This window comes from Leopardus geoffroyi, chromosome X (genome assembly GCF_018350155.1).
Source record: "Leopardus geoffroyi isolate Oge1 chromosome X, O.geoffroyi_Oge1_pat1.0, whole genome shotgun sequence".
Classification (NCBI taxonomy): Eukaryota; Metazoa; Chordata; class Mammalia; order Carnivora; family Felidae; genus Leopardus; species Leopardus geoffroyi.
This window is the reverse complement of record NC_059343.1, coordinates 45,642,151-45,654,832: the sequence shown is the minus strand read 5'-3', so window position 1 is coordinate 45,654,832 and position 12,682 is coordinate 45,642,151. Positions and strand designations below refer to the sequence as shown.

At 40.6% G+C, this 12,682-nt stretch overlaps 1 protein-coding gene across 2 annotated transcripts; it reads left to right on the top strand.

Annotated features, from left to right (window-relative positions):
- Window positions 1–204: 204 nt before the first annotated feature.
- Window positions 205–5,503, top strand: LOC123594145 (P antigen family member 3-like). Of its 2 annotated transcripts, none has more exons than XM_045470798.1 (5): window positions 205–239; window positions 1,018–1,109; window positions 1,972–2,080; window positions 3,863–4,013; window positions 5,392–5,503. In XM_045470798.1, exons 2-5 carry the CDS (start codon window positions 1,026–1,028, stop codon window positions 5,393–5,395), a joined length of 348 nt encoding a protein of 115 aa, XP_045326754.1. In that variant the 5' UTR covers window positions 205–239; window positions 1,018–1,025; the 3' UTR covers window positions 5,396–5,503. The 2 variants fall into 2 exon arrangements, with proteins under 2 accessions (XP_045326754.1, XP_045326753.1); XM_045470797.1 differs by lacking the exon at window positions 205–239 and adding an exon at window positions 325–905.
- The last annotated feature ends 7,179 nt before the right edge of the window (window positions 5,504–12,682 follow it).

Sequence of the window (12,682 nt, the reverse complement as noted above, 5' to 3'; positions counted from 1 at the left end):
GGTCGGGACGGTAGATCTGTGGCCTCGGAGGAGGAAGTTGCTAGGAGTTAGCGTTCTTCTCCTCACGGGCGTCGCGGCCGCCATGGCCCTCGTCCTCGTGGTGGTGGGACGGGGACAAGTGAGGACAGCTGGCGGCCGAGGACGGGGGAGATGAAGACAGGGTGGGTCTTGGGGGGCGTTCTTTGAGGTATCTGAGTCCTGCAAGCACCTGGAACTGCCGGCGGAGCACTGAAGCCAGAGTGAGTCCTCAGTGGGACCCTGGGTGGGAGGCGGGCCAGGCGGTACAGAACAGGTCTGGAAGGGGCGCCTGTGGGCGGGGGTGGGGGTGGGGGAGGGGGTGCGGTCAGTAGGCAAAGTGGCTGGCTGATGCTGGATCTCAGGTCAGGTCTAGATCTCAGGGTGGTGAGTTCGAGCCCCACCTGGGCTCCGGGATGGCCGTGAAGTCTACTTAAAACAAAAACCAAAAAACGGTGTGTGGGGCTGGAAACGGGGAACGATGTGGGGTTGGAGCTGCGTCCCGGAGATTTGTATCGCACTGTGCAGGGTGTCAAGGGAGGAGCCGGCTCACTGGTCAATATCGAAACTAGACACCTTGAGCCCTTGTAGTGGGAAGACAGCCATAGGCAGTACGCAAACGATTAAGACTTCTCTGTGTTCCAAGGAAACCTTATTTAAGAGGGTAAAATGGGCCCAGTAACTGGGAATGTGAAAACAATGGCGACTCAGGTTTAAATATCCAGCATTGTTTTCTCACATGCCTTTATGATGGGGAATCTAGCTGTGAAACTAAGCCTCGCGTTTTCTCCTGTCCTTAAGGTGATTTGACTGCCAGTTTGGCCGATGTGAATGATCTTGCAGCCCGTTTATTTGGTGTGACCACAGCATGTACACTATCCTTACGCAAGGTTGATTTTGAAAGTATTTTCAAAGTAAAAAAAAAATTAAAATGTTATGCCTTGGAGGTGGTGTACCTAGCCTTTAGAATACATTTTCCAAATCCTGATATTCTACTTTCAGGGTGAAAAATGAGTGGGCGTGTGAGAACAAGATCTAAATCTAAACAAAGAAAGGATGATGGCAAGGCTAACCAGCCAGCTGCACCTGTGGCTGTGAGTACTTCAGCAATTGATGTTCTATACCATCAGTTTATTTCTCTGAAAATGTTGTTGAACTACAAATGTACAGATACAGTGATAAAAGTTTCTTTGCTGGGAAGGGGCAGAAAACATTGAACTAGAAGGATTCCATACTTGTGTTCCCTGGGTAAATATACCCTATGACTCCTTTGTCATGCTTACTAACAACGAGTTGTACGTATCCATCCCAGCATAGTTTAAAATAGCCTCCAAAGTGCTTGTGGGTACCTCTTCTGGGTAGCCACTCTGTGGGAAGAGTAACTCTTTTTTAATTTAAATTTTACTTAGCGTACAGTGCAATATTGGCTTCAGGAGTAGACTTCAGTGATTCATCACTTACGTACAACACCCAGCGCTCATCACAAGTGCCCTCCTTATCACCTGTCACCCATCTGTGCCATCCTCCACCCACCTACCTCCATCAAGCCTCACTTTGTTCTCTATCCTTAAGAGTCTCTTGTGATTTGTTTCCCCCTCTCCTTTATTTTTACTTCCCTTCCCATATGTTCCTCTGTTTTATTATTAAATTCCACATATGAGTGAAATCATAGGGTACTTGCTTTCCTCTGATTGACTTCTTTCACTTAGCATAATACATTCTAGCCCCATCCCCATTGTTGCAAATGGCAAGATTTTAATACCTTTGGATGACTAATATTCCATTATATGTATGTGTATATAAATGGCCATATAACTTTTAGGAATACAATATAGAATTATATTTTATAAGTGTTTTTATGCTTATTTATTATTTGACATCAAATGCGTAACATAGGTTTATATTATTGGCATGCATTAATGCAATTTTTTGTTTACACACACACGCACACCCTAGGCCCAGCAGCCCAGTGATGAGCAACCTCAACAAAAGGAGGCACCCACTGAGTGTCAGGATATTATGCCGGAGCGAGAGAAAGCAGTTGAAGAAGCACCTCTGGATGAAGGTGAAGGGAAAGGGAAAAAGAATGTTTATGGGGGCACAGGGTATATTTTTGCATCACGCATTATGACGTAACAGGACAAAACAAAACCTTAGAAGAGAATCTCAGCCATTTCCTGAAAATTGTTTCAAAATGTGAATAGAGTTTTCAGCTGTATTCACTCTAATGAATTTCCCCTTTTTCTCCAAGATTTAATCTGCTTGAACATGCAGTCTGTTCTAAAGCAGAGGAAACTGTTTACTACAAAAGTATACATTTTTTCACTAGTTGAATTTGTTCTTCTTAGAACATTTTTGCGTGGCCTTTTCCTTCCCTGCATCAAAAGTGTAAGCTGGTTTTAACAGTGTGTGCAGAGTGCCGAGACAGCATATCTTATTACATCAGGAATAAAGAAGATTTGCATAGGGATGGTAGCCTCATTTTATAAATAAGAAAACTAAGGTTCAGGGATTGTGGCTTGCCAAAGACTGCTTGACACATGGAGACATAACTCATATTTCATTACACGGTTTTTGTACTTCCTACCATCTGTGTTGTTATACCAAAATGTGAATGCTTTTGTATAAAATGCTTAATACTCAAATGTGTCTGTACTGTAAAATAGCGTAGTACAGGCACAGGAATAAATGAAGTTCAGTGGAGCAAGAGATAGACTCCAGAAAAAGGCTCAAGGAATGAGAGCCACCATTTCCTTTCCTTAATCATTTGATATGGTACATTTGGGAAACGCTGTATAATTTGGGAGACTGGCATATAGGTAAACTATATTAGTGTGATTTTTAAGTGGCTTTAGGAGGTGTTTAACAACTTATGATTAGGAAAATCAAAAGTATCTTAAAATGATCATGAAACGGAAATTACCAGCTTCCAAAGAAAGTATTTTCATCAGATACTTGTATGGAATTATTGACATCATTCAGGCCATGGATTATTTTAGGAATTCGCTGGTAAGAGGTTTCTACAATAGGACTGATGACAAAGTCCATTAATTTCTTTCCTCCCTGCTCCCTTTATTCTCACTGTAAGACAGAAGTTTGACTATAAGTCACTAATATTTTGCTGTTATTTTTGATACTTGGTTCTCTGCATGATTCATTTATCATAAGTTATAGAGAGAGACTTTGCCCCTAAATCTAACTAGTTAAATTTCACAAAATAGCTTTCAGGTTGCTCCAATAGGAGATGTATGTCACTAGTGTAGGATTTGTCATAGGCCCACAAATGCACTCAGCTAATTGTTCAGGAAATTAAATTTTAATTTTCATTAAAATCCTATCCATGGTGCAGGGTGCCTGGGTGGTTCACTCAGTCAGGTGTCACACTCTAGATTTTGCCTCAGGTCATGATATCGGGGTTCGTGAGCTTGAGCCCCGCATCCAGCTGTGCACTAGGAGTGCAGAGCCTGTTTGTGATACTCTTCTGTCTCCCTCTGTGTGCCCCTCCCCTGATCATTCTCTCTCTAAATAAATAAATAAACTTAAAAAAAAACCCTGTGCATGGTGTACATTTTAGATTTCTTAGCTGATGCTCTCTATTCTTAGTACACTGTGGTAATATAATGCAAATGTACATTTAGTGTGGTTTCTCTTTAAATTGTTATTTGAAGTAAGGTTTCATATTACAGAAAAACAAAGATGGGAAGTCCGTCTTTCCATCGCTTTTTTTGTTACCCTAAGTCTACAGGCTTGTATTTCATATAATGGCAAGAATACATATTATCACTTCTTTCTTTATATTTTATGTTTACTCCTTAAGTTGATTATCTTTTTTTTTTTTTTTGGTAAGACCCTGACCTGGAATCTGGTATCCAGGAACTGCCTGTGCCAAAGACTGGGGGCAAAAGTGAAGATGACAGTGATGTGAAGGGGGCGGATGTCCCAACACTGGAGCCCATGAAGATGCCTGAAGCAGATATGTTATCCATTGAGAATGAAAAGTATGCAGATATTTTCCTGAATATTATATCTTTACTTATGTAGATATGACTTTATTGATACTTTAATGACAGAGTTTACACATAAAGGTAACTTTCATAAGTAGTTCAGACCCTAATTTCCTGACTACCTGACTTATACCCTATCAGATGTAGACTTAAATTGGGTCAGAGCCTTCTTAAATAATAAAAAATGAAACCATTTCCTTTTTTATAAAGTGTAAATACTGGGGCGCCTGGGTGGCTCAGTCAGTTAAGCATCTGACTCTTAATTTGGCTCAGGTCATGGACTCACAGTTTGTGAGATTGAGCCCCACGTTGGGCTCTGTGCGGACAGCATGGAGCCTGCTTGGGACTCTCTCTCTTCCTCTCTCTCTGTCCCTCTCCCATTTGTGCTGTCTCTCTCTCTCACTCTCTCAAAATAAGGAAATAAACTTTAAAAAATAAATAAAATACACTGTAAATACTTTAACCGATGGCTACTTAAATTCAGAATCTTCTATGATTTCCTCTTTTTAAAACCACAAAATGCATGTGGAGTAAATACCAGTTTGTATGAAATATGCTGAGGCACTGAAGTAGGTTCTAATACCAGCTCTAACATAAGTTGTGTGATTCTGGGAGAATCCCTTCACTTCTGAATGCATCTTGGCTCATATATTTAGTGATTTCAAACCAGATATATTGCAGTCAGTTTTTATTGCTGATTTTTGTATTCTGTGGTTCTATTGGATAATATACATGGAATACACAAATCTTCCATTTTGTATGATTTATTTGTCATCAGATAACATCTTTGGGCAAATTTTAACATCTGAGTTGAGATTTCATTGCTACTGAGAACAAGAAAACACACTGCTTGATGTTGGTTTTTCTCTATGGAGACCTGGATACCTGTTCTTAAATTTTGTCAGACTCTAAATTATTGTGGCTCTTACGAAACACGTGCCTTTTGAAACCTTTCCCCAATGAAGGCTCAAATGACTGAGTGATAAAATGGCAAGAGATAGTCTAGTTTCTAGTTTCTGTGGCACATCAAATAGGGAGAGTGCATGGGTGTTACATGTAAGCGATGAATCCCTAAATTCTACTCCTGAAACCAGTATGACACTAGATGTTAACTAACTTGAATCTAAACATAAAGATAAAAAAATGAAACTACCTTTCAGTAGGTTCATTTCATTTTATCTGTTCTGAACCTGAAGTGTTTTTTTCTTTTCTTGTACCTGTAGAAAGTGTGGTGTGTTCCAAAAATGTTGGTAAAGCATATGCTTGGAATTCTATCTTATAAAATAAAAACTATAGTGTCCTCTGTATATCATTAATTTAATGTAAATAAATTCTGCTGAGTAATGTTTCCAACTCTGTGTCTGTCTTACAGGTGAAGGACAACCGAAAGTGTAAGCAAGAAGAAGCTGAAACCATGCAAACTGCTCTCATGTAGGAAGGACACTTCACTGTTAAAAATCCCTCAATAAAATCTTACAACTTTCTCCAAAGACTCTTTCAAACCTTTGTTAAACTTACTCTAAGTATTAGATGCTATTGAAAATTGTGTCATTTTTTGAAATTTTATATTCTGATTGAGCTGGTAAGTGCAGATATATCTGTACATCGATACTCTCTCCAGAAGCCTTGCTACATAGGATTTAATGCCAGAGGTGTATATCAACATCCATTATGAGCTTCAACGTACACAATTCTATCATCTTTGAATACTAACAGTTTGTTCCTGCTGTTTTAAACATTATCCCCCCTCTTTGCTTTCTTATTTCACAATATTGGACAGACCCACCCAGTACAGTGTTGGAAAGTATTGGTAAATAATGGACATCCTTGTCTTACTTCTGATAGGAATTAGAAAATTTTCAGCATTTGACTATATTTACTGTGACATAAAAGATGTTCCATTCTTAGGTTAGTTTCCTAACAACATTTCTATTGAATATATGTTGACTTTCATCAAACACTTGTAGAACGTTTATTGAGATGATTGTAGCAGTTTTCTTCCATGAATCTGTTAACGTAATGAGTTTCATACATATTTTCCTATGTTTAATTTTTTTTAATGTTTATTTAGTTTTGAGAGAGAGAGAGAGAGAGAGCGTCAGCCGAGAAGTTGCAGGGACACAGTGAGACACAGAATCTGAAGCAGGCTCCAGGCTCTGAGCTGTCAGCACAGAGTCTGACGTGGGGTTCAAACCCACAAACCGTGAGATCGTGACCTGAGTTGAAGTCTGGCGCTTAACCGACTGAACCACTTAGGCGCCCTAATATTTTCCTATGTTTAAATCAACCATACGCTACTGGGAGGGAATGTTCATGATCTATGATCTTTCTGAATAACCTACATCATATTAATTAGGTTAGAATTTGTATTAATATCTTCATGAGTGACATTAACATCTACTTTTATTTCGTATACACTCTTGGATTTTAGTATCAAGGATATACTGGCTTCATAAAATTTATTGGTATGTAAGACCTCTTTTTCTATCCTCTGGCTCTGAAGACCCTGAAAGGCTGTGAGTAATGTTGGACTAGAGTTTCCCATGTTCAGCTGTCTCTGGATTGCATCTTTCTTGGAAATTGGACCCTACCTAAATGGCGGGGAACCTCCAGATCCGCATCATTTCAAATTTGGTGAGGTGCCCATCTTCCCTGCAAGATGCCTCTAATGATGCCATCACTCCGAAAGCTACCTCCTCCAGTTTCTACGCTGTTATTAATCTTCTATTCCCAGAAAGTTAAAAGTCATGGCTCTGTTAACTAGATAATTTTGATCTGTGCTCTATAATTGTGAATAGCTGGCCATCCACTGATTGTGTGCACTTAGGACAATAGATCCATTTATTGAGTTTTTAAAGAATGAGTTACTATAAAAACTCCTCTATTGATAGCATGTATACTATATGTCAGTGTCTTCTTCCTCCTAGGTTCCGTACATGTATAACTTCATTTAATCTTCACAAAAAGGTGTGTCAGAGTGTATCCACAACTTACTTTTGACTCTAATAAGCAGTAGATTTCTGGATTCAGTTCTAAGAAGCCCTTGGTCATCCTCAAAGTAAATACATCTGGAAATGTTGGCCAGGAAAACTGATGGTGTACATGATGACGATACTGGCAATCTGACGTTTTCATAAAAATTTATAGTAATTTTATAATGTTTGACATGAAGGGCTTTGTCCTTTTGAAGGAAAGGTTTCACAAAATGTGGCACACAGACTTCACATGGTTTTCCAGATGATTTCATTGATACAAAAAAAAAAAAAACATTTAAAATTTTAAAATAAGAGCATACTTATTTTACTGTGCTGTAATATAATAACTACAACACCAAAGCTATTTGGAACAGTTTATCCAAAGTCAAAGAATGATGTCACAGGCCCCATGGCAAAAAAAAACACAGATCTGCAAAACTTCTTTCTTCAAAAGTTATTTAATGGCAGGGATATTAGCCATTCTTACAGGTGTGAGGTGATATCTCATTATAGTTTTGTATTTTGTATTTGTATAGACTTGTATTTGACGAGTGATGTTGAGCGTCTTTTCGTGTGTCTGTTGGCAATTTGGAGGTCTTCTTTACAAAAGTGTCTATTCATGTCTTCTGCCCATGTTTTAAATTGGGTTATATGTTTTTTTGGGTGTTGAGTTTTATAAATTCTTTCTATATTTTGGATACTAACCCATTATCAGAAATGTCATTGGCAAATATCTTCTCCCATTCTGTAGGTTGCCTTTTAGTTTTGTTAATGGTTTCCTTCCCTGTGCAGAAGGTGTTTATTTTGATGAAGTCCCAGTGGTTTATTTTTGCTTTTGTTTCCCTTGCCTCAGGAGACATAATCTAGAAAGAAGTTGCTACAGCAGATGTCAAAGAGGTTACTGCCTGTGTTCTCCTCTAGGATGTTGATGGTTTGGGGTCTCACATTTAGGCCTTTGATCCATTTTGAATTAATTTTTTTAATTTATTTAAATACAAGCTAGATAACATACAGTATAGTCTTGGCTTCAGGAGTAGAACCCAGTGATTCATCTCCCCCATGTGACAGCCAGTGCTCATCCTGAGAAGTGCCCTCCTTAATGCCCATCACCCATTTAACCCATCCTCCCACCCACCCACCCCTCCAGCAACCCTGTTTATTCTCTGTATTTAAGAGTCCCTATGGTTTGCCTCCCTCTCTGGCCTCTGCGGCATGCTCTTCAATGACTGGGTAATCAGGACATGACCATCAGGGCATGTTCTTCAAGGAACGGCCTTTTAGGGCGCAGCTTTCAGGGTAAGGTGATTTGGTTCATACACCAGGCACCCATCCGTAGTCTAGAATGCAGAGGAAAAGTGGGGGGGATGCTAGCATCCCTCCTTCAGGAGCCCTTAGCCAGCTGGTCGGTAGTCATAGTGATTTTGTTCAAGGGATGCTTCAGGTTACTCTGACACCAGGAACCTCTGACATATCCTGCTCATGGGATGCCACCTGGGAGTCAGGGGGGATTCTAGGGGTAATAGGCCTTCTGTCTCTCTACTTTTCTCTCTAGGAGGAGCATGGAGAACTCCTCTTCAGTCCCCAAGGATTCTCCCTTGGGATGCCTTTTTAACCCACTGGAAACAATTTGGCTTGCAAAATGTAGAAAGGACTGATCCTGTAACACTGCATGGCCTTAGTAAACAGGGAAAATGGATGGAGGTACCTTAGGTCCAGGCCTTCACGGCTACCCAGACCCAGGGGCCTCTTGCAGACATGTTTGGTTAGTAACCAGGCCAGTAAACTACCTCCTGATATATCGGATGATAATTGTCTAAACAGGCCTCCTTCTAACAGAACCCAGGTTACTGGAGGAAACACAGGTCATCCCTGACAAAGGGGATGCTGACTCTTTCTCTCTGTTCCTCCTCCTAATAGATGTGAGAGCTTCTCCTTCATTCATTTCCCTGGTTAACATCTACAGTTGGAACCAACTGTGGTTAGTCTACCTTGGGAAGGAGACGTTAAAGAATATTCCCAAGCAGCTGCCAAAAATCCATTTGTTTTGGGGAAGTTCCCTGTCTTCTCCGGCCTGACATGCACTGCCTAATTCCACTTTGGTGGAACAAAAAACTGGTGCCCGTGCCTCTGACAGAGCTGACAAGATTAGAACCAGAAAATTTTCCTTCTCTGCCTTCTGCTGGCACCTCACCTCTTCTGCGTTCCCCTCCCCCTCCTCCTGTTTCTGCACCACCTTGGGTGCAGCCTTTATAACTGGTTCCTATACCATCCTCAGTGCCTTCAGGCACCACTGGCTCTTCCTCCCACCCCCAAGGTCAAGGAGCAAAGAGTACACCTTTGGACCACCCACTTCAGATTCTCCCACTGGTGTTCCAGGTAAAAACTAATAATGGGGATGGGGGTGCCTGGGTGGCTCAGTCGGTTAAGTGTCCGACTTTGGCTCAGGTCATGATCTCGTGGTTTGTCGGCTCAAGCCCCATGTTGGGCTCTGTGCTGACAGCTTGGAGCCTGGAGCCTGCTTCACATTCTGTGTCTCCCCCTCTAGTCCCTTCCCATGCCCATGCTCTGTCTCTCCCTGTTTCTCAATAATAAATAAACGTTAAAAAAAAAAAAAACAATAATGGGGAACGAATTGATTGTCTTTTACGTGAACGTAGATGGAACACATTTGGTGTTTAAACTAATTTAAGTTTGTTGGACCTGTCTTTAGATTTATCAACATTAAATATGAAACTTTTATTCTACCCAGATTTACAAGAGGTCAAATAAGCTCATTTTACCTCTGTTGCTATTTGTTAGTAGAAAGATGACTTAGACTTCCGGGGCGTGGTTCCATCCAGGCTGCTAGTAGGTCTGAGGAGGTCTGGAAGGAGAGAGTTCACTTCTGAGCAGAGTAAATATAGAAGGAAATATAGGGAAATATAGAAGATGGCAGAACAGCATGGAAGTTTTTTGTGTGTCTCACATCCAAGAAATACAGCCAGACCAACACTAAACCATCCTGCACACCTAGAAAACTGATTGGAGGATTAACACAACAATCTGCACAACCTGAACCAGGGAATTCAGCAGGTATGTGGCGCGGAGAGGTGAACTTGGGGAGTGAGAAGCCACGGCTTGCAGGGAGGTGCTTTTGTGGGTGAAGAGAGAGAGGACAGAGATGGCGTGGTGGGGGGGGGGGATGTGGGAAAAGCATCCCTCCTCAAAAGCAGCTGGAGAGAAAGTGGAAAATTGGAAACAGCCACAGGGCTAAACTAAAAAGGGAGAAAGAGAAAGGAGAAGGTTTAAATTCCATTAAGACTATAAACAAGGGGAGCACAAAGTCTGCAACTCCACAGCTCAATACCTGGTGGTGCTCTGGTGGGAAGGGCGAATCCCCAGGAACAGAGTGGGGTCCAGGAGGTCCTCGGGCCACACGGGAAAAAGTGGTTCCACTGCTGGAAGGACATTTGGTAGAGACTGTCGAAGCCACCTGGTCCCAGCAGACCCCAGAGAATGGCCACATTCACTGGTGCTGGAACAAGGTCGTTAAGGGTGAAGGCTGGTGCCAGATGTGTGTTGTGATTTTCCATAATCCCTGAAAAGCTGCTGCTACACTATCTCGCGAACTGTTTCTGGGGCGGGCTGGCACCTGGCCGCAGTCTTGGGGCACTGGCAGCATCAGGGTCTAGCAGGCGTTCCTGGGTGCAGCCGACATTTGGCCATTGCTTGGTGGGACCCTCCTGCAGAGGGGCGGAATGGCTCAAAGCCACAGGCCTTCAGAAGTAAGGGGCCGGGGAAAACAGCCAAACTGAGACATAACTTGGGAGAGAGGTACTGCCTGGGGCTTGGTCACGGACAGTGAAAAAGCGGGGAGTGGATGAAAGCTGAAGACAGAGGATGGGTGCATGGTTGCTGACCGGGGAGAACAGAGTTCCGATACTAGAGTCTGGGTAGCTGGGTGACACTATTTTCACCACTCCTGTGTGTGCGCAGGCGCACCTATGAGTGCCACAACACTCCACCCCAGTAGGCTAGCAGCGCCATCTAGTGGAGAACGAAGCCATTACACTGAGCTGTGCCCAGCTGGGCCAACCTCGCTCTTCAAGAACGTAAGTCTCACCACCTGCTTAGTTTATGGACTATAAAGCGCTTCATAGTCTGACTTCTAGGGGAAAACGAAGTAATTTCAGTCCTATTTCAATCTGTTAACAGGTCCATCTATTCAATTTTCTTTCTTTCTTTTTTCTCTTTTTCACTTCTTTTCTTTTTCTTGAATACAGAATGAGAAAAAATCATTTTTGTTTTCAATTTTTTATTAAAAATAGTTTTCTTTAAATTTTTTACCATATTTTTATTATGTTTGTGTAAATTTTTTCAAACTCTATTTTACTTCCATCATTTTATTTTAGTCTACGTCAGTGTATTCACTCTTTCAAATTTTCAAACGATTTCCTCTTTTTTCTCTTTCTTTTTTCTCTTTTTCGTTTCTTTCCTTTTGCTTGAATACAGAGAGAAAAACTTCATTTTTACTTTCAGTTTATATTAAAATATTTATCTTTAATTTTTTTACCATATTTTTTATTTTGGGGTAAATTTTTTCAAATTCTATTTTACTTCCATCATTTTATTTTAGTCTACTACAGTGTATTCACTTTTTCAAATTTTCAAACGATTTCCTTCTGTTTCTTTCTCTTTTCTCTTTTTCCTTTCTTTTTCTTGAATACAGAAAGGGAAAATTCATTTTTATTTTTAATTTTTATTAAAAACATTTTTCCTTAACTTTTTTCTACTATATTCTTTACTTTTGTGTAATTTTTTTCAAATTTTATTTTACTCCCATCGTTTCATTTTAGTCTACTTCAGTGTATTCATTTTTTAAATTCTCAAACGATTTCTTCCTGCCCCCTTTTTTTTCTCTAATCTGTCAAACCACTTTCAACACCTAGACCAAAACACACCTAGGATCTAGCATCATTAATTCAATTTTGTTTGTGTGTGCGTGTTTTTAATTTTTTAATTTTAATACTTTTTTAATTTTAATCTTTCTACCTCATTAATTCCTTTTCTCCCTTCAAAATGACAAAGCGAAGGAGTTCACCCCAAAAGAAAGAGCATGAAGAAATGACAGCCAGGGATTTAACCAACACAGATACAAGCAAGATGTCTGAAACAGAATTTAGAATCACGATAATAAGAATACTAACTGGAGTCGAAAACAGATTAGAATCCCTTTCTGCAGAGATAAAACAAGTAAAAAAATAGTCAGAATGAAATAAAAAAAATGCTATAACTGAACTGCAATCATGGATGCATGCCAGGGCGACAAGGATGGATGAGGCAGAACAGAGAGTCAGCGATATAGAGGACAAACTTATAGAGAATAACGAAGCAGAAAAACAGAGGGAGATTCAGGCAAAAGAGCAGAATTTAAGAATTAGAGAAATCAGTGACTCATTAAAAAGGAACAACATCAGAATCACAGGGGTCCCAGAAGAGGAAGAGAGAGAAATAGGGGTAGAAGGGTGATGTGAGCAAATCATAGTGGAAAACTTTCCTAACCTGGGGAAAGACACAGACATCAAAATCCAGGAAGCACAGAGGACGACCCCCATTAGTTTCAACAAAAACCGATGATCAACAAGGCATATCATAGTCAAATTCACAAAATACTCAGGCAAGGAGAGAATCATGAAAGCAGCAAGGGGA